At 37.5% G+C, this 26,232-nt stretch overlaps 1 protein-coding gene across 20 annotated transcripts in view; it reads left to right on the forward strand.

Moving 5' to 3' along the window:
- Positions 1-26,232, forward strand: part of LRCH3 (leucine rich repeats and calponin homology domain containing 3) — a 64,563-nt gene that overhangs the window by 26,698 nt on the left and 11,633 nt on the right. For 3 of the 20 annotated variants that reach the window (XM_048076821.2, XM_048076823.2, XM_067002433.1), the window contains exons 3-20: positions 916-1,042; positions 1,370-1,475; positions 1,659-1,795; positions 2,766-2,875; positions 5,616-5,709; positions 6,574-6,694; positions 9,091-9,239; positions 11,897-11,967; positions 14,463-14,558; positions 14,991-15,042; positions 15,198-15,338; positions 15,978-16,025; positions 17,142-17,195; positions 20,704-20,784; positions 22,419-22,490; positions 23,388-23,436; positions 23,939-24,052; positions 24,677-24,795. In XM_048076821.2, coding sequence (XP_047932778.2) covers positions 916-1,042; positions 1,370-1,475; positions 1,659-1,795; positions 2,766-2,875; positions 5,616-5,709; positions 6,574-6,694; positions 9,091-9,239; positions 11,897-11,967; positions 14,463-14,558; positions 14,991-15,042; positions 15,198-15,338; positions 15,978-16,025; positions 17,142-17,195; positions 20,704-20,784; positions 22,419-22,490; positions 23,388-23,436; positions 23,939-24,052; positions 24,677-24,795 — 1,741 coding nt within the window. The remainder of the gene's footprint in view (positions 1-915; positions 1,043-1,369; positions 1,476-1,658; positions 1,796-2,765; positions 2,876-5,615; positions 5,710-6,573; positions 6,695-9,090; positions 9,240-11,896; positions 11,968-14,462; positions 14,559-14,990; positions 15,043-15,197; positions 15,339-15,977; positions 16,026-17,141; positions 17,196-20,703; positions 20,785-22,418; positions 22,491-23,387; positions 23,437-23,938; positions 24,053-24,676; positions 24,796-26,232) is intronic. The other 17 variants (XM_048076830.2, XM_048076834.2, XM_048076838.2 and 14 more) reach the window with 15 other exon arrangements.

A 26,232-nucleotide genomic window follows, 5' to 3' on the forward strand; every position in this document is an offset into this window, starting at 1 on the left:
TTGTTTTTTATTGCTGGTGAGAATTATAGGAATAGGATATAAATAGGGTATAGATTTCCTATTGCTGTGATCTCTAGCAGGTACAGTCCAACTATAATCCTTTTGAAAGCTGTTGTTGATTCAGCTACTGCTCAGATATTTTAATAGCAAGGAAATCTGGGCTTCAGGCATGAAAAAACAGCATATTTTGGTAAATGTCAACATCTGATCAAAGCCTTAGTTAAGATCCTTAGCAACGATCATAATAACTTTCATTGTAAACATCCATGCTTGCTCTTTGCTATGTTTTACTTTGAAAGATAGTCTTTCTCCTTTTATAATCCATTCTTATCCTACTTGATTCTTGTTTGAGGTTACAGTCGAATCATATGACCTCATATTTGCTTTAATAGTAGTCTGTTGTGAAACGTACAACACTGGATTTTGGAACAGCCAAATCCATCCTGGCAAGGTTTGTGATCCTCATGACTTCCTGAATATTTCAAGTATATTTCTGATTTTGAATCTAATGAATTTCTCTGTGGAATTTTGTATACGCTGACCTGCAATACTACCCACCTGAAAGGCTTTTGCACCGTGTTCAAACATACTAAGTTATGACAGAGGATGCCCAGTTTTCAGAAGTCCCAAAAATATTTTTATGTAGCTGAGTTCAAAAGCATCAGATCAGGCTTGGTATTTGACATTCAAAATGTTTTCAGACACAACTGGATAAAGCAAGTAATGGTTCAGGGAGCAAGGAAGGTTTCATGGAACTAGTTTTACAGTAATTATATTATTTTAAAAAAAAAAAAAGAGCTAATTGTCAAAATGGAGTGTGCTTTTTGCATATATCTTTCATTGCATTTTCATTGCATTTGAGAGGTGAGCTCTCATGAGAGTTGTAATGATCTTGTTTTCTTTCTGTCCAAAAAGCCGAAACCAGCTTTCAACATTGCCAGTACACCTCTGTAGTCTACCACTAAAAGTTTTGATAGCAAGTAATAATAAATTGGTTTCAATACCTGAAGAAATAGGACAGCTCAGACAGCTGACAGAGCTTGTGAGTATGCAGTTATTCTTGAACCACCACTATTTGATCTTTAATTTAATTGACTTAATTAAATGAATTAAATTGATTTAATTGTGCGTAATAGGTTCAGATGTGCTTCAGATAAACTGCTAAAAACAGGGCAGTAATTGGGATGCTCTCTGGGGATCTGTGAGATTAACATTCTGTTAAGAACTTTGTGATTGTAAACCAGTCACTTGCATGCAGTAGCAAGTTATTTAAATCTGCTTTTAGTCTAAGAAGGATTTCTATTTACTCTAGTATCTCCAGTTATGTTGTGTGGAGTGTACTAACTCACTCTTCACTTGTGCTTTGTAGGATGTGAGCTGTAATGAAATACAAACAATACCTCCGCAGATTGGCAATTTGGAATCCTTACGGGACCTAAATGTCAGAAGAAATCATCTGGTGCGTTTACCTGAAGGTGAGATAAAGGCTCTCAGTTGTAACAGCAGAAACTTCAAGCACTTCTGTATTTTTAATGCCTTTTTCTTGCGCTGAGAACTAGAAGCAGATACACTTAATTATTTTGTAAAGTACATGTACAGGGTTTTTTATGTTCTTGCTTTTAAATCTGCTGAATTAATCGTTTATTTTCTACCTCCAGAGCTCGCTGAGTTGCCTTTGATTCGGTTAGATTTCTCCTGCAATAAAATAACAACAATCCCAGTTTGTTATAGGAACCTCAGACATCTGCAAACCATCATGTTAGAGAACAACCCTCTCCAGTCACCCCCTGCACAGGTAAACTGCAGCTGGGAATTCAGATAACTAGTTTAATTAAAAAGGGTGGAACAAAGTTGAAAGCTGAATAACTTTTATTAGAACCTTTACTTATGAACAAGAAGACTTTAAATAAATTGTATTCCCTGAAAGTGTTAAATATACAGCACAGCTTGAAAAATCCCTTTTTCTTCTATTTATTGCATTAGTAGTCTCAGCTATGGGATTATACTAAAAATTCCACTGTTAGCATTGTGCTAATATTAGCTGAAGATTTCAGATAGGTTTAGGAGAGGTGTAGGAGGGAGGAAGCTCTGTTACGGAAAGCTGGTTTTGTGCCACTCAAATGTCAAAATTTTGACTGAGGCCTCGGTGCTGCTGCGCGCCAATTCACTTTGCAGCAGAGTGATCAAATTGGCATTGGAACTAGAAACTGCAGTATGGCTAGTGACTAATTTTTAATGCAGGTATATAAGCCATTGAGAATTACAGATTCTGCTGTGAGCTTCTGCTTCTGAATCTACAGCGGCACTTGCTGAAATCTGTAGTTTCCACAGGCTTTTGCCTCCCTTTAGAAAGCAAAACTGTGATTGTCTTCAGACATTTTAACTAAGAGCTTGCTTTGGCAGTCTGCCACTGCCATTCAAAGCTGGACATGGGTAGGATGCATCTGTTCTGATGCCAAGGGTATAAATTCTAGTACTTGTACATACTTAAGTCTATTTTTCATGATGAAGTTTCAGCATCCAGCTGACAAAGTTGTATGCAGACCAGATGTACGTGGAGGACAGCATCCATTTGTTTAACAGGCATCTCGTGACTCTCCACTACAACCGTTCATCTAAAATGCACTGAGGTTAAAAGAAAAGATGCATTGGCTGACATAAATGTGCTCATTTATTACCCTGCACTGCAGGTTAAATCTCTGTTAGAGTATTTTGAAAGTGTACTGTAAAATTATGTTATTTCCTTTTTTTTTTTTAATTCATAGATATGTATAAAAGGAAAAATCCACATATTTAAATACCTGAACATAGAAGCATGCAAGATAGCTCCAGACTTGCCCGATTATGATAGGAGACCCATGGGATTTGGATCTTGGTAAGTTTTGCAACATCCAGGCTTCCAGCTTTGATGTCATTCAGGAAAGTTTTGTCAGCCATCTGAATTTTAAAACAAAATAGATCCAAGGACTGTTCTTTGGTAAGTTCATTGATGGAGGTAGCTTTGAAGAATGTCATTTATGTTATCATGGTACATTCTAGCAAGGTACTACTATTTAAGAAAACCTTAGCAATATCATATGAAAGGCAGTACTAGAGTTAACTGTACAGTAAGAAGCATATTCTTAGTACGGGGGCATGCTGTCTTGTGGTTAACATGTTCAGTTTATAAGATCTCAATATACTCCATATACTTGCTGAAGTATATCCCTGCTGTGATTTTTAACCTGTTGTACAGAATTTTATAACTGCTGTGCTCGAACTGCAGGTGTAAATGCTGATCTCCACCCAGTTAGTAAATTGTTATTCTTGGCAAGCTTTCACTTGGCAGTATTGCTTAGCTTTGTAACACAAATATTGGAACAGTCAGCTGTATCAGCTGCTAAATTAAGACGTCTAGAGAAAAGCAGGAGTTAAGATTTATTTCTGTTATATGGTAGAGAAGAAAGGGAGTCAGTGAAGTATGAAACTAAGTGTATATATAAAAGTTACCTCAGTCGTCTTGGAAGGTGGTAATAGTGTGTGGAGGAGTAGTTGCTAAAGGATGTACTGCAGCAGTAAAACACAGATCAGGGGGCCTCACGATAAATCACCATGAGTCAGATTTGTGAAGAAGAATTTGCACGAGGAACTGACAGAATGATTTCTTATCAGTACTGACTGTCTTTAATTATTTTTCTGTCTGAAGTCAACATGTGAATTGAGTATTTTGGGTTTTCCTCACTTTCCTAGAACATAAGTTGTTACAGACAGTCTCTGTGCAATACTAGGGATACCATCCTGCTATTGAAAAGAAGAGGCTCGGAAAGACAAACTGTCACGATCTCTTTCTCTCTGGTGTGATTTATTTATTTTTTAAGAGAAAATCCAAAATAAGGGGTCTCACTGACTGACTGTTGTATTACTATCAAAGTTTTCAGTAATTGCTTTTCTGAAATGAGAATTTTTGTTTTAATCATAGCTTCGAAATATGGATGCAAAAAAGAAGAAAATTTGTATCAAAATGCTTTTCCATTTTTGAGATGTAGCCAAGGAGCCATTTTGATGCTCTTCAATTCTGTGTAATTGATCAACTTAGGACAGGGTTCTCACAGCTTCTAGAAGTATGGATGTATTTAAAATGTAATTAAACAGCAGATAGATTTTTTTCTTCTCTGAGCCATGTTTTACAACCGTTAAGTATTGTGAACTACCAGTGTAAGTGTTGTTCTGTCATCAGTGTCTCACATTAATAGTTCTTTAACTGCACTCAGCATTTTTGTCTTTTTTCTTCCCAACCCTGAAGAAGGGAAGTACTTTTTTCCCCTTATTACTTGCTAAGGCTTTTTATGCAGATAATCTTTCTGTTAAAATATGAGGCCATAACAGTGTGACTCTTCTGAGTTAACCTAAACTCCATGCAGGTGCAAGAGCTTGTCTTCTGGTGTCTGTTTGCAGAAGTTTGAACTGCATAGAAGTAGATGTATAGCCTAATAGTTCTCATCTGTAGCTCTCCATCCCTCCTATTACTTTTTTTTGCTTTTTTTAATGTCTGTCTGAAAACGTAAGTAGCCCTGAGTCTCTAAGTTTTGAAAGCCCCATGCATGCATATGTGCTGCTTAAATAACAGTAATGAGTAATTTAAAAATAAGTCTTTCCTGAAAGAGGGATTTTTAGAGGGAGCAGCAACTTGAGAGCAATACCAGTGAGAAAATGCCTGGCAATTTGGTTGTGATGGGGTGAACCAATTAGCTTCCTGAATTTCTTCCTTGTGTATTATGTAGTAATTACTGCTGCAGTTCTCCCTGGGGCATCGAGTGCCAGTAGGACAGTTGAGCCATTGTGAAATGCCATCTGCAGTGGGTCAGACAAGTCCCATTGTCTCTTTACTGCAGCTATCTGCAGCAGTTGCCAGGCTTGACATCTGTGATGGCTGTACTGCTGAATTATGTAGTTTCTGAGCCCAGAAATTCAGGGATCTTGTATGGCTGTTTGTTGGTGTGTATTGTAACACCAGGCACATGTTTAATGCCTTTGTCTAGACGTGTCATCGACAAAGTCAGACTCTGTAGATGGAAGCCGTACTTCTATATTTAATATACCATGAAATATTTGAAATGTTGCCTTGCTTTCTGTACATTTTAGGTAGATAATTATGATACAGAAGATAGTCACATAATAAATTATAGATATAATACATAATACATATATTTTGCTATACCTGTATTTTTTGTAATTTTATATGCTTTTTGCCTGTTTGAGGAAAAACTTTGTGAGAAGTAAACAGAAGTGTTTTTCAACCAAAACATACGAGCAGTGGAAAATGAAAGCTTGACATGGTAAACAGTGAAATAATAATGAGACCACTTTGCGGTTTTCTTTGTCATAATTTCTGTTTGGGAAATGTTTGCAGTACAGATAAATACTTTGGTCGGATTAGCTCTTAAAATGCAGGTGAACAGCTGACCAAGACCATGCCTCTTGTTCTGCATGGCGAATGCAGTATGATGCTTTCTAATATGCTGAGCTTGTAAAACACTGCAACTGTGCTTGGTAGCCCTTTCTACCTTAGTTCTGTAGTAGCTGACAATTTTTCAGTGACTTCTGTGTTGCACTAACTAAACCATTGTGTTTGACAGCCATGAGGAACTTTATTCCAGTCGTCCATATGGAGCACTTGATTCTGGCTTCAACAGTGTGGACAGTGGAGACAAAAGATGGTCAGGGAATGAAGTAAGTGTTGCAACTTTTTTTTTTGAGTGCCATATTTTGCAGGAAAGAAAAATAATAAGTATACATCTGGAAGCATATTCAGTAGGGAATGTGTACGTGTTAGTATGGAAATTGTATTCATCCAATATTTGTAAATTTATTCAAGTAAATCAAACATAATTTTATATGGGATGGACATGAAGTTAAAAGTAAGAGCAATGTGCATGACAGATGAATTTACTGGAGCACAAAAGATGAGGAAAAGGGGGGTTCCTCATTTAAAAAAAATCTTAGCTGTCATTACAATGATGAGTCATCTTCATTTACTTCTGGGTAGTTGTTTCAATAAAATCTGAACATGAAAATTGAGCTTCAAAAGTGAGATGGGAATTTCATCATCTTCGCAGCTTTTTTCAAATGTTAAAAATAAAGTCTGTTTACTACTTAGAGTATGGAAATAGTACCTCCTAGCAAGGAGGTTGTCAATTTTTCTTTCTAGGAGGAAGCACCCTTTTCCTCTTGGGACAGGTAGAAAAGGCAGTAGCCAAGATTTTAAGTGCTTTTGTGAACTGCTTTCTATATGCCTCTTTGTGCTCCTAGCTTGGTTTTAGGAAGAGTTCTAGGACTTCTATCCTTGGATGTTTTCAAGCACTTCCAGAGAAAAGCTGTAGTCAAACTGTGGTTGGTTGGTTTGTTTGTTTGTTTGTTTATTTTGTTTAGGAAAGCTTAAATATATGTTATTTAAAGACAATACACCTTAGCTATATTTTGATAGTGTTTTGTACGTACAAAAGAGGACAATTGAAGTAAAAACACAAATCAAGAGATAATAACTTGCAAGATGTTTCCCAAGAAAATTTTTCTTCACCATTTTTTTTTCTAAAGCCAACAGATGAGTTTTCAGACCTCCCTTTACGTGTGGCAGAAATCACTAAAGAACAGAGACTGCGAAGAGAGAGTCAGTTTCAAGAAAACCGGGGGAGCGCAGTTGTAACTAACGGCGGAGGTAAATAGTGATCTTTGACTAATAATATTTATTGTTGTTATATATTTCAGAATATTTGCTGTAAATAATAGGCTGTCTAAAGACAAAAAAAAAAAGGGAGAAAGATACAGGTAGAATTATTCTGAAAGACTTGTGTAAACAGTACGTTAAGTATGTTGCAAGGCAAAATCAATTAGCATTGGAATTAGGATTATCTGGGAAACATTATGTCAGTTTCTGCATATGTACTAGAGTAAAATTGCCAAATAGTTTGAACAGTGCTTAGGAATCTTGAACTTCAGTTCATGGAGTTTTGCAGCTTGAGCTACTGGGAGAATTTACAGCAGCAGTAAATTGGCTGTGCTCTGTGATGACTGCTGTCAGAAAAGGATGAGCAGTTTTGTCAGGGAATTCCATGTTTTCAAGCAGCAAATGTGCCTTGTTCACGAATCTTAGGTTTTCACACAAACACGTCAGCTGTCTAGGAGGGACAGGTACTTGTGAGATTGCTTTTTTGACATTTCTCAATTTGTTGTCCTGCAGTCTGAAAGCAGCACCCTCCTGTTTGGTCAATAGATGACAGTCCTTCTCATGTTTCTTGATCTCCAGAGTCCTTCTGTATTTTAACTTGCAATAATCCCCTGCTACCACTGGCTTGCAGTTCAGTCCTCTTTTTGTTACTGTGACCTGTTTTAGCGTTCTTCCAGGCTTGTTTGTTTGTTTTTTTCAGTCATTCCATCTTCTCCATTTCACCCACTACTGGTTACTGGATCTCTCATCCCCACATACACTGATTAAGTTTTCTTCTTGCTTAGCTGCTCTCTGTTTTCCATTTCCCTTAAGGGTTCCAGTTCACATACCTCGAGTCTCACTCTCCCAAGCAGTTTTAATTTCCCTCTTGTGGCTCCCACTTTATCTTCCCTCTTTCTTCCTCCTCACCTTATTCAACTTTACCATCTTCTTTTCTTGGTCGTACTCTTTTCTGCTACAGTGTTTTTGTTTTCTTTGCTAGCATCTGGAAATACCTGAAACTTTTTTAAACTCTCATTCCTTTACACATTAATGGATTAGAAAAATTAGTTCAAACAGTTACATTCTGGCAAAGCTAGAAGAATTGAAAACATGATGTTATGGGAAGCTGTGGGCAGCCTTAATAGCAGGTAACACTGCCAGCTTTACCTCTAAGACTAGCTTTATTCTGTTCTTTGGGTTTTGTACACCAGGCATTTCAAAAGGCCTCACTAGTCTTTTAAGGTGGAGCTCAGTCAGTTCACGAGTAGGAGTATTGGAGAGCGGTACAAGCCATAGCATGTGCTGTCAGGGATCCAGGAGATCCTTTCCAATTTTGTGCTCCTTACACAGTTACTAATGTCTTTCACCCTCTGCTGTATTGTTGTTGTTAAAGTTTAATAAGGTGGTGGTTGTTGTGGTGTGGTTTTTGTTGTGTGTTTTCCTTGTATTTTATTTTTTTAATATTTGAAACCGAGATGGAGATTTAATGAAGCCAGAACATATAGGAATGCTGTTTTGGATGGGTGTAGTAGCAGAGGAGGTGGCTTTGGCAGTAACAGTTGCTAGATTGTGTGGTGAAGCAAAGAGAAGTCTGTTTTAGACAAGCAGGAAAGAGGCGGGGGAGTAGAAAAAGAATGTCTGCAAGAGAGTCAAGAGAAAATTTGGGGACAGTTTTAAGAATGAGAAGACTGGTGCTCAGAAAAGGAGCTTACGCTTTACCCTGCATCCATGGCACAGTATTTTTCACCCAGGTAGTTTACTAGATGTCATGTTTCTCGGAATCTCTGGGCAGAATGCACATTCTGGGTTTATAACATAAAATTTGGAGGTGCTTTTAGGTGCTTTTGAGGTTTCTGTTGCTTTCTGTACTACCCTCCATTATTTCCACTTACACATTTTTTTTATTCATTGCATTTGCATCCTGATAACTTGGTCACGCTGTCCTCTGTTGTTGTTGTAGTAATAAAGTACTAGTAGAAGTATGTCATATCCATCCTAATTTGTCTGAAGGAGATGATTTAGAAACAAGATAACTTGTTCAAAACATACACAAATCATTCTGCAGCCTCGATGTTAGGTGATAGATTTTGATAAATACTTTTCAGCATTGAGAAAGTCACAATTTTTTTAGTCACTACTAAATTATCTGCAGCTGGCAATTTAAAACTACATACTTGATATGTTTATCATTGCTTTTTAAAAACCATGAATTTTATTACTATTTGAAAATCTGATGTGTAACAAATGTTAGCGGGCCAGGCAGAATTCAATACTTTTCAGGCTGAGCTTTCCCAGATGGAAGAAAGACAGTATGGTCTTAGTTCCTGACGCTGTTTTTGTTGTTTATTTTTCCCCTCCTGTTGGTCATCTAATTATGGGTGTTTCCTTTGTGTATGTATGTCAAGTGGAACATGATCTCGATCAGATCGACTATATTGATAGCTGTGCCACAGAAGAGGAGGAGGAAGAGGTGAGGCAACCCAAGTGCATGGACTCAGACAGCCTCAGCTCACAATTCATGGCATATATTGACCAGCGGCGAATCTCTAATGAGGTGGTGCTTTTACTTAAAATAGTTAAATTCATATGCCACAGGAAAGCCTTTGTGATGATATTAATGCTTCTTGTCCTCAGAGGTTTTCTTTGGTTTAAAAAAAAAAAGGAAACAACAAAACACCAAAAAAACACTAAGTGATCTGGAGGAAGAGCACAGTGTTGTGCTTTGTGGAGGGTCAGAAGTGGGATGTTAAGTTGCTCTCAAGCGCCCTTTGGGATATGTGGAATGAGTCCAACGCAGCCACGCTGTTCTCCTGTCCTGGGGGTTCTTGCAAGCTTTTGCTTTAAGCATACCTGAAGTGAATGGTTTTCCAAAGGAGTGTTTTCACCAGAAAGCACGTTTGATGCTTCCAGTTAGTAATTGGTGATACCTAGGAAACTGTTCATGTTTACATGGTGAATTACTTGCTGAATAAATGTCTTTTTTTAAGGGAAAAATGTTCGCTGTTATCAGCTTAGACATACTACAGGAATTTTGAAACTTCATTAATTTGGCTGTTTGTATTGATTATGAGTTATTTGCCAGTAAACTTACTGTCTTAAGCATCCATTTTAAGTTTAGACTAACTTCAATACTCAGACTTTTCAGAAAGCCTGCTGTTTACAGAAAACAATTTCTCCGTTTTGAGCAAGGCTGTGAAGTGTCACCACGGGTTACAGTAGACTCGGATACGTATACAGTCACCTTTCTGAACAAAAGCCATCATCAGTAGTTCAGGATAAATCTGGCATTAAACTGTTCTCAGTGAGTAGAAGTATACAGTTAAATGAGCACGTGAAAGCATTGCTAGACAGGTTGGAAAGTTATCCGGACAGCTTTTTCAAATATCTAGAAACAGGCATGAGTGGCTCCAGACATTGCCCTATTTTCTTCTTTCACACACACACACACAAAAAAGGGGGCAAAGAAGCCTCTGTTCTTGTTTCCCAACAAGTCTAAACAGTATCTTTCTTTTTTGTTCTCAAGAGTCTTTCTATTTAAGCTGGTATGCAATACTTGCACTGGAATGCTGCATTTCAGAAACCTCAGTAACTGTAATATAATTCCCGAGAGTCACGATACATGCACCCATTTCCCCGCAACATATGGACGAAGAACTTAATTTGTTTGCACATTCACAATATAGTATGCTAATAATAGTTGCTTTTATTGGTTGCTTACTATAGCCAGATGACGTCCATGAGCAGACAAAGGCAATGATTTCTGTGAAGTTACCGTCATTTTTCTTTTGTTCATGTCCTTTCATTGCTTTCTAACTGCACAAGGATTAGTGTGCACTTGATCAAAATTCACTAAAGTTGCTTTGAAATGTATGAATCGCCAAAACTGGAAAAAGTCTTTGTTCCAGTTGTAGTAGCCACTGCTGTGAACAAACACACGGAGAAGACTGTTCCCTGTTAAGTCTCCAATGCCTACCACTTGGATGGTAGACATTGGAGAGTGTTCTCAGAAATCGAACTACAGAAATGGATTTCTAGCTATATAATGTTTCTTTCTATGTTCTATGAGTCTTACTACCTGTGTACACAGCTTCACAATTCAGTGGCTCATTGTATACGCTACATGAGCAATCGGTCTGAGAAAATCCTTGTGGTCAAGATGCTTAAACAGTAGCTGTTATGCTGCAATTCAAACGTGTCCTTTCGTATTGTTTTGTGTTTTGAAGCAAAAAGATGTTTGCTCTTTGGGGAAAGAAGAAGTCACGGATCTTTAATATTCACATAGGAGCCTGGTGCCTGTTTTGTCCATGTTATGTTACTGTTTACTATGTTAAAAATCAGTGACACAAATATCTATTGGAGATGCATTCGTTTTGCAGATCTCAAATTCAATATCAAATTGTGGAAGCTGATGCCATTTGAAGCATAGACATGAGCAAAACTCAAAAAAGGCAGCTGCTGGCATTACAACCCAAGGACTCTTCACTGTAAATAATGAAAAGGCATTGAACAACATCAAAAAAGTTATTAATAGGGTTCATAGGCATTCATAAAAATTAAGCTGTTTGCAGTTTTTCTGAAAATACAAACAGCCTAAAACTCTGACCTAAGTAGTAGTCTAACTGTATGCAATATAGCAGTATCAATACCGGCACGAGTGAAAATTGACAAGTCTTGAAGTTTCCATTTCCCTATGTTAGTGGGTATCAATAGAAATGCAATTTGTCTCTGTTCCCAGTAAGATAAATGACTTCATAACTCAGATGAAGCCATAGGTGTGCTCTTCCATACCCTTTTTTTTTTTGCTTTTTTTATTCACCAGTGACCTGTCCTTAGGGCACCAGCTATTGTATCCTGTATTTCTGAGATTCCAGACTACATTGCTCTACAGTTCTGTATGCCTTCTTTAGAGCTTAATTCTACATTTCTTCTAAGTGATGTTAATTATTTTCTACCTACATTTACTTCTCTGCATTATCCTTAATAGCGGAGGTTTTAAAACTCATTTAAACAGTAGGCATATTAAGTCTTGAAACTAAAGTTTCTTTAAATAGCAGAGGGGAAAAAAAGTGAGCTTGCCTAGCTGGAAACAAAAATCTTTGAGCTGTGTTTTGTTGTTCTTTGTTGGGTATTTTGAATACTTTATATGTATGACTTTCATGTACAGTGTTACGAATACATTGCTAATTTAGTCTTCTGTGTTATTTTGCATAGGGCTCCCCAGTAAAGCCTGTATCCCTAAGAGAATTTCAAAAAACGGAAAACAGATACTTACACCAAAATAGGTAAGAATATGTGGTAGAAGTAATTTTGTGCAAAGTTTCATGATGAATGCAAAGCAGATATTTACTGAATTTTTTTTTTTTAAATTACGTTTTTTGTTGCTTCACCAGAAATGTGCATGGTGCTTTACAAATAAGTTATTGCTCTAGATCTGGAATTCATATTCGAATAATGATGACCAAAAGGCTTGACTGTTCTATACCAGGGCTTAGATTTAAGTATATTGGTTAAAACATCAGGGGAAGAAGGGCTAGATTGGAAGTCACTGATGACAATGGAAAAACCGCATGGTCACTTAGTTTAACAAAGTTGACCTTTCTGAAGTATGTCCATACTTCTTAGTGATTGCTTGGCTTGTCGGAGGATTAGTGCTTATCCATAAAACATGGGTCAGAGCCGGACAGGATGTAAATGAGGTGATTAGGTTTGAGAAGAGATGTCTGGGTTGAAAGAACAGAAGATAGGCAAATGTATAGCTTCTTCTAATGCAACTAAAATCAAAACTGACAGAACCTTCCATATACTGAAATCCTTCAATGGTATTCTGTGGAGTGAAAATGAATGTTAAGGAATCAGCAGAAAACCAACTCAATTGTACTAGGAATGTTTGGAAAAAAAAAAAAGAGAGAGAGAGAGAAAGAACTGCTAGCCTTAGGTATGTCATTATTTACGCAGTCAGTAAGTTTAATGGCATTCAGAAATGGTCTTCAAAGAGAAAATGAAATCAAGAATAGTGTTTAAATTTCTCCAGAGTTATGGCAGTGTTTTAATAGAGATTTTGAAATGTACAGTCAGTGTGCAAATATACTAGTCGTGTTGATATAATGGAGGGTAACTCCTTCAGCATATATTGGCATTCCTTACCCTGTAGTGTCTACAAGTAAAGCATAAAATAACAGTCTGACGTGTTCTTCCCAAATGAAGTGCTCTTGGTTTGAAAGACTGATTTTTATTTTTTTTTCCTATTTGAACATTTGTGGTCAACATGGAAGTAATTAGACAAACACTGGATTCCAAGAAATATCTACAGAAAATAAGACGAGAAGGCTAGCTAGCCAGGAGTGAGCTGCTGTTTACATACACAGATTTTAATGATAAAGGAAGTTGTATCTCGCTTAGGGTGTCCATTGTTATCAAAATTTTACGTGGGAGTGGCAGTGGATCTTGATGTGCAAGTAATTAATTGAAGACCTAAAGGAATTGTAGATTGTTCATATTCTGGTGCAGCAGGGTGAAATTCTTAATGAGGCACTAAAAACGGGTTATGTTGTTGCCCTCAAGATTATGGAAAAACAGCCATATGACAACTAGTCTTTTTTTAAATAATTTTAAGCATATATTAGTCAAATATTTCATTTGTGCCAACCACAAGCTGTAAACTGCTTCCACAATAATTCATTGCAAATGCCTTGGCAGGCAGCCTCTTTTTTTTTTTTCTTCAGCATGCTAAAGCCATTAAAACCCTTGAAGAGTTGGATGTAACGCAGACTTCATCTTAAGAGTACTTACATTAGTTGATTCAGTTCAGTAAATTAGGTTTTTGCCTCTGGACAGACTGTGGTTCGTTTCTTATGCAACAAAGCTGTGTGTACTCTAGTCTGAATATGCTTCTTAGCACTTAGTTGAACCCAGTCCTGTCTATTCAAAGCACTGCAGTAGTGGATTTGTCATGGTGTGCATCGGTGCTAACTCAAGTAACAGGGGAAACCTGTAGCGTATGCATCTTCCACATCTTTTAAGCTTCTCCGCAGAGAGTAGGTGTGGAATTAGTCAGCACACAGGCAGCAAGAATGATGTTTTCCAAAGTGCATTGAGGAGTCTCTCCCTATTCCGTGGTTGACCCAGGAGCAAGGGTTGCTGAGTCAAGGGTACCGGAGTAACCTACTTGATTTCCATCTACCTTCTTGTATGGCAGGGAACATGTTGTAGACTGTGGAATTGTAGACCTTAGGAATTGTTTCAGTGCTCACAGCTACATTCTAGCTAAGACCTTACTGTAAAATTTCTCTTATATTGTTAGTATGATAGGTGTGAGACAGCTCAGTTACTGTTTATCTTGTGACTTTGATGGCTTGCATCACTGATAAAGTCATCATTTAGATTGTTAGAAAGTCATCATTTGATTGGTGAAGTGAGATTTGTTCTGGAAATATCAGAGGATGGTAATGTTTTAAAAACAATTGTTCTTTCCAGAAAAAAAAAAGGCCTACAATCACCAGAATATAATCTTGAGAAGTTCCATTTTTGTGTGTTTTGAAACCATTCTGTTAATTAAGCAAGTTACGTTTATTAAATTATGAACTGTAGTAATTGTGATCTAACCTGGTATCACAGCGTAATTTCTTTAGTCATCTTACATTTCACCGTTGTGATTATCTGAAGCTAATTGTCTAGGCAATTACTTTCACAAACAGCTGTAGTCTAGAGAAGAATTCACCTGACAGTAGTGTTTATGCATCAGTGGCCAATCCCCCTTCCACCTGGTGTTTACCTGCAGGGATACTGATGAATTACGAAGACCTGAAACTCTAAATTTGGTGCAGGACAGAGAGCATCACCAAGTACTAAGGAGTTATGTGGACAGGACAGAGAGGTAGGGAAAAGAAACATATAGTTCCAACTTTTTTTTTTCTTTTTTGCTAAACAGCCATTGTAACCAGTTGTTCCTCTACATGAGGATCATCTGAAAAGTTCCTATATTGGTTACTTAATCAGCTCCTAGAGAATGAGAATTAAGATACTGAATATCTCAATATAATAGGCCAAATATACAAACCCATTGATACATCCGTAGCTGCAGAAGGATTTTTATCACAATTCAGGAGAAGAGGTAGAAATGACTGCACAAAATCTATCAAGCAGTAACAATAAGTTATATCATTGTTGCAGCAGTTTAGCAGCTTACTAAATAGCTACTTTCCTGGAGTTGATGAGATGTATGAGTTGTCAGTGATGCACATGTATGAATTTTTTTTTTTTACTTAAGTTTAAAATATAATCACTCTCTGTTTTTTCCATTTGTCAGGCCCCCAGCTGATTCACCGTGTTTTCTCTCTCTATCAAGTCACCACAGTCAGGTAACACGTTGAACTGCACTGTTTTATTCTTTTGGCTAAGATTGGTGCAAAACCAAACTTATGTTAGCCAGAAGATATGGACTATTGCTCTGTAACCCTTCTGTCTTACTCACTGTAGTTCTGTCTTAACAACGTAGTGCACTCTTTTGTTCCAGGTGCCCAATACAGATCCCGAGCTGCACCGCAGGCACATAGAGCGTACCCGTCGAGAGGCACAGCTAGCAGCACTTCAGTACGAGGAGGAAAGGATGAGAACGAAACAGATCCAGAGAGAAGCTGTTCTTGACTTTGTTAAAGTACCTACTTGATTCCAAATCTTTATCTTTTCTGATTCCCTTAATGAAAATTAGTTGCCAAGGTCATTAACGCTGGAATATTGCAGAAAATAATTGTAATTGTAAAATTACAATTGTAAAATTGTGATTGTAGAGAAAAGGTTTCTAGCTGCCTGAAACAAGTCTTCTCATTAACATCAACTAATCTCAGATTCATGGCAGTGTTTTGCAGAAAAGGTGCTTTTATTAAAAATTCAGCTTAGTCTTTCAGTTAAAGACTTAGGATATTTAGGATGCATTTTGTTCATTGACAAGCCTTTTTTCTTTTTTTTTTTTCTTCTGTTGCCTTTGTTATTCATGAGCACTTTGTTCTCAGCAATGAAATTACTCCCTTGGGTTATATTTTTGGTTTATTATGCATCTTTTAATATGCAAAAACAATTTGGGTTTTTGTTTTCATACAGAATGAAAGCTATTTTTTGACTAATAATATTAGTGCTTTCATCTCAGTAGAAACTTGAAATTTCCCCAGTACGTTTTATTTAAAAACTAGGACTTCATGTGTTTTAAAACACTTCTAAATTATGCTGTTCTGTTCAGAGCTTTTGTTTCTCTGTCACATCCTTTTAAATTTCTTTTGTTTTTCCTTTTTCTCTGTAGCAAAAAGCATCTTTAAGTACCCAGAAGCAAAGTCCTCTGGATAGTGAGGTAAGACTCCACTATAAGTATTAATTGGGTTTGGCAGTACCTGAATTCTTAGCTCTCTCCATCAGAGGAGATTTTCCTGATTGTGGAGAACTCTTCAGGAATGGGTTATAAGATAAGTTTTTCACATCTAATAGGCCCTGAGTTGGTCCCTTTTTCTTTTTTTTTTTGTTTATGGACCAGTTTAGTATTTCCTTCTGTTCATGTAGATTGTTTGTCTGAGTGTTTGGTTGTTTCTTGTATGTTTTCTATGTTCTATACAGAAAATAGATTTAATGTTCCATTTTAAGATGCTGCTTGGAAGCAGTACAGTTAAATTTCTAATGGGAATATTCAAACAAGATTTTGTGTTGCAGTGATTTCTCCTTCATTGATCAGTTTTCTCCTATTTGTCTGTCACGTTACCAGTTATCCCAGAAAGATTAACTATTTTTATTTTGAGGGTTATCTATTTATTTTTTTTAAAAAAAGGTTTCTCTTAGTGTAGCTTTATAGTCAAAAGCAGTGAGTAAATAGGGGATAAAAATTGCACAAGGCTCAGCCTTCTGAAGTCTACAGACCTGAGCCAATGACATCTGTTCATTCTCTGCACCACATTTCTGTTTGGTAATAGCTCTTCCACTGCTTGCCATCCTCACTTTTGTCTGGGGAAGATAATTCACATGGCAGTGTTAATCAGATCAAAACCTTTAATAGCGTAACGCTTACAAATAGCTCTTCAGAAGCATTTTTCACCTTTTTGTTGTTTGAAAATTACTGAAACATGGGGTATTTGAAATAGTTTTTGCTTCTTTTCCTTATTAATGTTCTTCTGTTCTTAATTTATTCTTTTAAAGAGTCCTTTGTTCTGCCACAGTAAGAATTGTGAATACATAGTTGTCTGTATTTGCTTGAGACAACACAGAGCAGAATAATTGATTCCTTAAGTGATATGAATATACTGTAATTCATGGGTCATGTGGCTATATATTCCTACACAGTTATGTATACTGTATAGAACTGTAGAAATAATGCCTCAAAATGCTATAAACAAGCAGTACGTGTCCCTGAATGTCTGTCTGTTCACGGCTGTGTCATTCTGTTTGTTTCTGACATTACTCCATCTCTCCCACCTCCCAGTGTCCCTTTCCATCCAGAAGGTCTCAGCATACTGATGATAGTGCCTTGTTAGTGGTAAGATCCTGCACGCAATGGCCTTTTTATCTGGCAGATTCTAGAGCATAAAAATAGCTACATGTTATGGTTGCCTCAGATTAGACAAACTATTTTAGAGCTAATCTAAATAGCATAAAACATGACCATCTTCTTTGAAAAGTGACTTAGTTCGAATATATCGATATTTGTACTGTCAGCTATTTGTTATAATAATATAGTGATATTTTTCCATAAAATAATTAAAGTTTAGAGAAGAAGGAAAATTACTGATAGTGAAGAACAGCTTATAAAATTCAAAATCCTCCTCTAGTAGTTCCAGTTTGATTTCTCCTCCGTTTAGCTTGCTTCCTAATTGATGAGCTCTTCAGTGTCAAGTAAACAATTTTAATGCTTTGAATACAGCCTTCTACTTCAACTTCGTTTGCATCCTGCACCTGGTCGTTAGAAATGCTTAGTGTCATGGTAACCATGTCATAGCAAAGGGAAAAACTGCTGTACATGTCAATACTAAAAGTCATGAAATATTCCTCATACCCTCTTACTATTTGTTGATGAAGATGTCTTAATAATCCGTTTTGAGCACTAGTAAAAATAAAAACATTTATGTACTCACTTTCATGTTTTATGCTATTTTTTCTTTTATGGCATCTTAGTGATGTAGCATAATTAAAGACTATAATTAATGCCACAATCATTGTCTATAAAAGAAAAATACACTTGATTTGCCTGCCGTTGCATGACTGCATGCCTGAGATTTGTTTTCTTAATTCATGCGCATCCATTATCTGCCTAAATTTTCTTCAGGCAGTGCTCTCGGTTAGAATATATCTCTTCAGAACATGTTGGTCAAGGTGTTTACTGTCTCTTTATTCAGACTTTTTGGTTTTCCTGCTATCACATGAGTAGCACTGTGAGGGAGAAAAAGAAGGCTCATAATATTATGGAGAGATTTAGTTGTGATCATGCATGTGCCTTTTTAGAGAGATCACAATCAGTATATAAAAATGTGCTTTTATATTTAGGTTATAAGAACCAGGAGAGTAGATGTGGTTCATGTTAAATGTTCTGTTGTCAGTGAATTCATCTTTGGAATGTATTTTAAAGATACATTTTAAGGACCCCATTTCTTTTTGTTTGTGTGATCCGTGTTTTTTGTTGTAAATTAATATATTGAATTTTAGGCTGTAGACATGACTAAGAATTTTCAGAAATTGTTTTACTGGGCTTCCATCCATGTTGATTTCTTTTGTGTCTTTAAGTTAAATCCTTGCACTTCTCTCTCTCTCTCACACACGTGTACACACTCTCTCTCTTCCCTCACCCCTTCCCAGGCTGATAGGGAAAGATCGAACAGGATTTGAAAATGATCAGTTCTGTATTCATTTTTCTTTTAATTCTGTGCTCATTTCAGCAGCACTAAACTACGCATCCTGTACATGGTGGTTTTGGTGTATGAAACACTGGTTTTTTGAACTGCTGAATTGAGGTCTGCAGATCTATATTGTAGTGGAAATATATACTGTGCCTAATGATGACATAAGCCAGGACAGCTGTTTCTGGTGATTATTGTAACTAGAACATTAAGCTCTGGCTAGGTCATGAATTTGTAGTGGGTTTTTCTTCCACAAATGTATTACAAAACCTTGGTCAACAACAATGAAATGTTCATTAGTTTGCTTAAAAAACAAGTCTGTTGTAAGAGTTGAAATTCTTTTACCTTTTTTAATTTTTGCATTTTATTTGGCATTTCTCCTGTCCTTTATGGATTTGAAATTTAGTTAGATCTAATTTCTTACGATGTTTTTTTTAGGGAAGTGAAGTATAGGGGCATTTCGTATCAAAATACCATTTCCTAATGGCAGTTCTCAGTACACGTTTTCCATTGACATACATTCCTCTTTGTTATTTTCTCTCTCTGCCTAATGACTGCATGCAGTGGTATAAACTTCACCTATTAACTTCAGAAACTTTTAGATATAGAAACTTGCAGATAGGCTAATTAAAAAATAGTAATAAAGTTGTGTGCCATTAGATTTTCCACTGTTTGTTCCAGTTTTAAGGTGTGTGAATAATATTTTGTAGCAAAAGAGGAGAGTCTTACATAGAGGTGTAGTAAAAGATGAGAATTCTGTAAACTGAGCAATTACTTGCATTTTTTTTCCTCCAAACAATGTATTCAGTCCAGATGTAATGGGAAAAAAATCTAGTAGGTAGAAGGCAAGAGAGCTCTCCTTTATTTTGATTTTTCTCTGTTCTGGTGTTGTTACTGCTTTTACAGAAACTTTCTTAAAAACAAAATTCAAGTTGTGAATCTACTTTTTAAATCTTACATCATATTTCTTTTGGTGGTCTTCTGTGTTGCCTTTTATCACAAATTAAAATGCATTCACTTTGCACATGTTACTCTCATCATGTCTTTCTACTTACAAACACTTTGAGGACAGTATTTCAATTTACAAAATGACTATCCATACCTTCTTTGGATATTAATAGTTTACTTCTATGTTTCTTCAACATGCCTGTGATTTGATGCAAGATGGGGTTTGGTTATAGGAATCTGCTCTGACAGATTTCATTGTGTTGATTTATAATAGCCAGGCTAACTAAAACTTTGCTGAAGAAATATAGTCAATGACCTCTCTTGAGAAAATTTGCACTAGACCTCAAAGTCTTGTATTAGTCATATCCTGCTTGCTGTTCTCACCAGGGTAGGCTCATTCATTACAATTGAGTTATCTTGTTAATACAGTATTGAGACTTCAGACTTGGCTAAAGTTTTCAACCCCGATTGCTTATGAATCTCATTTTCCCTGAATATCTTCTTTTTTTTTTCCCCTTTCATACTGTATGTTGCAAGGTGATTACCATCAGAAACAAATATAAAAGGTACCATCCTTTGTTTTCTGTCAAACTATTTCTTAATTTCTGTCATGAAGCCTGTGAAACACTCGATAAGCATCAGACAGCTGGTGTGACCTCTTCCTTCCATAACCCATGTGTCACTGCTACGTTGTGTTGCCTTCGTTCTGTTGTGTTTTCTTGTTGTGGTCTCAAATGTGGCCTGAGACCATCAAGTCACAGTTAACACAGGATTTCTGAAACATTTTAAGATAAGGTTTTGGGGCATCAGTGTGCTACAAGTAGTAACGGTGTGAGTAAAGTAAGCAGGACGTGAATTATACTAACCTGTTCCCTGGAGTTTTCTGTCAGACAGTTGGCATCCCTTTGTGTATTTAGGCAACTAATAATCAAATTCACTTAAAATGTCTTTATTTGGTTAGCACAGAGTCATGGTTGGGCTCTGCTTTGGCATCCCCTGTGTTTACGGTTGTTTCTGGCTTGGGGGGAGGTTTCTCTGACTTCAGAGCTAGACCTAGAGCTGAAGTTCAGCATGTGCAGCAGTGTTGTGAGGCTGAATTTGCAGCATCCTGGTTCCTTTTGTATTGTGGCTACCTTCTCTTTCAGTTGTTCTCTGCCTCACTTCTTCCTCTCTTCCCTCCCTTTCTTCCCTTGCTGTCCCTGACAGAATGGCTTTGAGCCTCTCTTTGTCTTTGAGATTGACAATAACACCAATACCATTAAAAGAAGGCCAGGGACTCGCAAACAGGTGAAGAGCATGCGGTGTGTTGCTGTTGTGGTTGTCTTACGCTATGGTGTGCCGTGTTACCCCTCTCTTTGCCCACTGGTGGCTATGTGGATTGTGATGACTTCTTGTTAGTCTGCGTCAAGGTTGTCTTGTTCTGTTCATGTAGGAATAAAGAGTTTTGTGAATGTTAGACCAGCATTTTGTTTTATGTTGCTTTTTGCATATACTAGCTGATGTTTTATTTGCTGAAGTGGTATTTTGAAACTCTTCAAACAACAACAAAAAAAATGTTTGCACTGCTACAGAGAAGAGGCTGTTTTGAGGATCAGCTACTAAGTCTACATAGGACCTGAAGATGTTTGTGTAAGGCTTGGCTTGTGTATAGCATCTCCTTCTAGTCCTTCCTGGCTGTGCTGTTCTGAAGCGACAGAATAGTTGCAAACCTTTGAAAATACTAAGACCCCAAAGTGTGTAGTTGACATCTATGAAGTTTCTAGGTGTCATTTGGTGTGTTTTTCCTGTGCTGAATTTCCACTACACTATTTGAATGCCATTTCAGAAAGTATCGGTTCGTTCTTGAGTCATTCAGTCCTCAAATGTTAATGTTTTAAGTATGCTTGCAATAACCAGAGGGGAAGAAATTAAAATTTAAAGGAAAGGCTTAGGTTTTTATTTTAAGCGCTTGAGACTTTAAGCACCCCACATGTCCTTTGTCGGGCTTTTCCGTGATGTAAGTTTGATTTGGGTAGCTGTTACATCTTTAAAATGCAGGCTTTCATAGTAGGTGTTGTTTTCAGTGCTGTGTCACCGCACCACTTGCATGTACCTTAACAGCAGAATTGGCTGAAGGGTTCATGGAGATGCAGAATTTGGCCTTCGAGATCCGCCTGTCAGTGACAGATGAATATTGGCATGCTGGAGATCCCATTCTGGAAACATTAAAAGTTATTTGTTGTGTTTTGTTTGGTTTTGGTGGTTTTTAATCTAGTGGTTATAACTGGAGTTTGACAGTACATTATTTTGGACAACACTGTAAATCTTCACACATACGTCTTCTCCAAGAGCTAAATTTCACCCACAGAATCTTTCTTTCTCTGTAACTCGCAAAGATCGGGATTAAGTGTTTGTGGCAGACCAAATGTGTATTCGTTAGTCCATTAGATGCAAGTTTCTCTAATTTTACAAAACTGATGGGAAATTAACTTACTAAAATTCATAGCATACTTGAAACATTAAAAAGAAAGCTTTTGTTTTGAATAGTGGCTCAGGACAAACTGCTACGGAGTAAACTTTTCTTTTTGGTCTGGAGTCTGATGGCATAGGTATTACTTCAGGTCTTTCTTTAGTAAGGTCTTACCTATTTATTATTTAGTTCTGCTTCTGATGTCACTTTGTGTGTAAAAAGGAATGTTTCATCTCCCAAGTTTGTTAGCCGTAAAGTTCAGGAGAGTAGGAAGGCTTTTCTCTCTGCAAGCAGTTTAGTTCGGCAAGTCATTTTGTGTTGTTTCTGTGTTCTGCCTGTTGAATGTTTCTGAGAACGTGACCGTGATGACCACTTTTTCCATTCTAACTCATTTACTCGGTTCCACCTTTGCACGTGACCTTTCAGCCGTTTGCTAACACTGCTACTGCCTTCTCTTTCTTTCTGCATTCAGTCACTCTCAGGGTTGAATCAAGAGAGCTGTGCTACTAGCCTGCCCAATGCCTCTACCTTCAGTCCTGTCAAGGTATCTCTTGCTATTATCATTCACCAATAAAGCCAACAAAAAACTCTTGGATCCACACATCTGTTTTAACAGGTGTTAGTCTGTCAGCTTCTAGCCAAAAGTTCAAGTAGGGGATGAATCTGATTTAACTGATTAAACTGTAGTAGGTATTACCTCATCTTAGCTTTAGGCTGTGTCTACAGGAGGCCTAAGCTATAAAAACATGGTAACCCATCTCTGCTCCAAGGGGTTCTTGGTTGTCTTTGATGTTGCTTTTTATTTACAAGACGATTTTTTTTCTTGACCAAGTTGAGTTTATCAAAAATACTTTTGTTCTGTTCTTTACCACCTTGCTTTTATCACTGAATATCCTTTACTTCTTTCTCTTTTGTGGAAACTGCTGTACTGAACGCATTCATCATGAGTAACCAGCCTATGTTAAGCACCATAGTAAACCACAATGTGTTTCTCTAGGGAGAGTGATGTTCAGTGAACAGCAGTTTTGCATTACCAGAGATGTCAAAGAGGCTGTGTATTCTTCAGTGTTGCTGTTATGCAAGTTCTGCATGTTAATTTAATTATCTGCTTTTCTGTGTCCATTTTGCAAAGAATACTTTGAAATTTTGGGTTAGATGGAAGAGTAAATATAGATCTGTCATTGCACTGTCAGTGCTGTTTAATCTTTGTTTTTTTCCTTGGAGAAGAGCAATTGTGTCATTTCTGCAAAAGAAAAAGCTTCATTGCTTTCTGCAGAGATGAGATGTGGGGAACAATGTGGTTTGTGTTTTTTCATGTTTGTTTTTTTCTGAAGGATATTTAGATGGATGGAGCCTATTTTAAAACATATCAAATGAAAATGTGGTCACAGCTTTTCCAGATTAGGACCATTTATACTCTTTTACTTTTTTTTGTCCACAGAGTGATGACAGATCTACCATCTCTCCTGGCTCACCTACCACTCAGACAGGTAACAGGGAAAGGCAGTAAAGTTTCTGGAAAAAAAAAAAAGAGATCAAAATGCCTGCTTGCATATTCGTGCTGTAAGGAGAAGGGAGCATAGCTTCCCATCTTCGTATGTGGCACTGCTGTGCTTGATAGTTTACCCGGTTATTTGGGTCTCCTTGGAAACACATGAGGGGAGAGACAGCAGGGGTGAAGCATGTCTTCAGGGAGAGTTGTAGGGTTCGGCTGCTTTAGGCTTTCCTGCAAGCTTTGGCCCACAGATGCATTCAGCAGCAGTCAGAACAGTTGTTGGAAGCGGTATGTGGAATGTGCTTTGCATGCAAGTGTCCTTGAAAGCGCCTTTTCCTGCTCTGTGCTTTTATCATGCATGCATGTAACTTATTTTGTCATTATATTAAAATTTTTGTTTTGTTCTTTTTATTTACCACATTGCTGAACCCATTTTCTATTTAAACTCTAACCGTTTCCTTCTTCCTCCTTTCCTGTGCCTTTCTGCATTTGTTTAGTCCACCTTTCCCCTCCATATCCTGGTCATGCAGCCCCGCCTTCCTATAGAAACCCTTCCCAGCGACCTGAGAGTTTCCTTTTCCGAACAGCTGTCAGGGATGAAGCAAACAAAGGTAGGTTACATAGCTCAGAAATTAGCTAGTTTTGCTACATTTTATTAATATCTGCCTTGCCTAGGTTTTGCACTGTTCTATTACTTCGGGTCATTATTGCCAAACTAGTTTTAGAGTTCCATTTATAGACACATAGCATTCAATACTTTGTGAATAAGCAATTTTTATTTAGAGCTGCCAAATATTCTTTTATCATATTTGCGGAAATGTGGGAATTTGTTCTTCCTGGTCTGTGCTTACACTTAAGGACGTGCCACACAAGCCATCAACAAGTGGTGAGGGCAGCTATAGTAGCACATAACAAAATTGCAATTCCTGTAGAAAGACTGAACTCTTTCAACGTAATTTATCTGTCAAAACTTTGTCGTCTTTTTGTGAATGATTATTAGCCATCAAAAACAAAAAAATCTAAACGGGAAGGAGCATGTGTTACGGGAACACCTCATTTAGATTAGTAGATCATTAGCTTGATAGATTAATAAGCTAATGAAAGAAACAGATTTCAAAAAAAGGAATACGCTGTACCCATTCTGGAACATTGTGTGTGCTGTGTAGTGCAGCAGGGAAGGACAATCAGCCAAACCATGCTTATTGGCTTTTCTTTCCTTCATGCTGCTTTTTCAGTGGTTACTTCACCTTCTACACACGCCTTGTCTCCCGCTAATGACTGTGCAGACCCCAGAGTCAGACAAAACTCCAAACAGCGCGAAGAGGAGCTGGAGCTAATAGAGCAGCTCCGTAAGGTAAGTGCTTACAGAAACCAGTGTGTGGACGTCTTGGTAAATGCATTGCATGCCATCATGTTAAGGCTGCCCTTGTGTTTTGGACTGATTTCAATGAACCATTTATGGCGGGGAGTTGACCAAAATGAAATGGCACCGTGCCATCTGAGTGTTTCTTTCAGATGGATGCAATGGTGGTCACTTTGTTGTGGGGGAGTAAAATTAGCTTAAGTGCTGTAGAATATACAGGCCTGACTATTGCTTTTGAACGGCCAATGATCTGTGTTTTTAAAATAAATATGTACTTTCTTCCTTATCACCCTTCCCACTTGTTAGGAAGTCTCTGGAAAGCTCCCACAATGTCCTCCTTTTAACCACTTTTTAAAAACTCAGCTGTAAAGCCCCCACAGAAAAGCAAGCGGAATGCAGAGGCTCCTGCCAGTAATGCTGACAGCGTGGTGTCCTTGTGTGTTCTGAATCCACCCATTGCTTCCTGCTTTAGCTATCCTTAGTCATGTGTAGAATATCTGTAGCATGGATATTCCTTGTGCTTGTACTTTTTGTCTGTTTAGGCTCAGTAGGCCCTGGTTTGTGCCCAGGTACAGTGGTGAACGTGCCACGTGCCATTAAGGTACTGCTCTGTTCTGCTTTGCCCCAGGCGTGTTTCTGGTGAGCATGAAGGGCTTCCCTGAAGTGCTCTAATGCTTTGAGCTTTCTCAAGAAAAAAGAATTTCTGTTTGTTAAAGCCGATTTTAAAAGCCATAAGCGTTCCAGATGGACAGAGAGAGTTCCTTCTCTTTGCAAATTTTGAAGTAAGGACAGTCTGCTTTCTCTGAAGAGAAAGTTCTCTTAAGTAAAATGAAAGAAAACTTGATGTTTGTAGAGCCTTTGATCTCTTATCTTGGAATGCTTTGTATGCAGTCTCTCTTGTTCTGCTTCGTGGGTAAGCTTAAATCTTCTTTTGTGTTCCTAAAATTTAAGATACAGCATAGCTCAGAGAAACTCACGCAACGTACGACATAAGATGAAATGCCTGATTTGAATTCCCTGAAACAACTGTTAACTACCTTGTTTTTTAAAACTATTGGCACAAAGTAGTTTGTTTTTTTCTTTACAGAGACTTCCGTTAGCTGTGTTGTCCTCCAACCCCCAAACACTATTTTCAATTCTCCTGGCAGAACCATTCACTGAGAATGTGTAGGATTAGGAATACTGTTCTTAGACTCTGACTTCCGTTATTTTTGAGTAAAGGTTGCATTAGTTGCCTGTGCTGTGCAATGAAAGCTGTTCGTCATTGAACTCAGCTGCTCCCAGATTGTGTTCAGCTCTGGCCCAGTGCTGTGCAGAACCTTTCTTGGTGTATTGCTGAGAAAGCTGTTCAGTAGTGTCTTGAGGAAAGACAAAGTTGTAATGTAAATGCTTCCGCCTCTTATAAAATGTTCTGCAGAGTGAAACGAT

The sequence above is a fragment of the Anser cygnoides genome, chromosome 9 (assembly GCF_040182565.1).
Source record: "Anser cygnoides isolate HZ-2024a breed goose chromosome 9, Taihu_goose_T2T_genome, whole genome shotgun sequence".
NCBI lineage: Eukaryota > Metazoa > Chordata > Aves > Anseriformes > Anatidae > Anser > Anser cygnoides.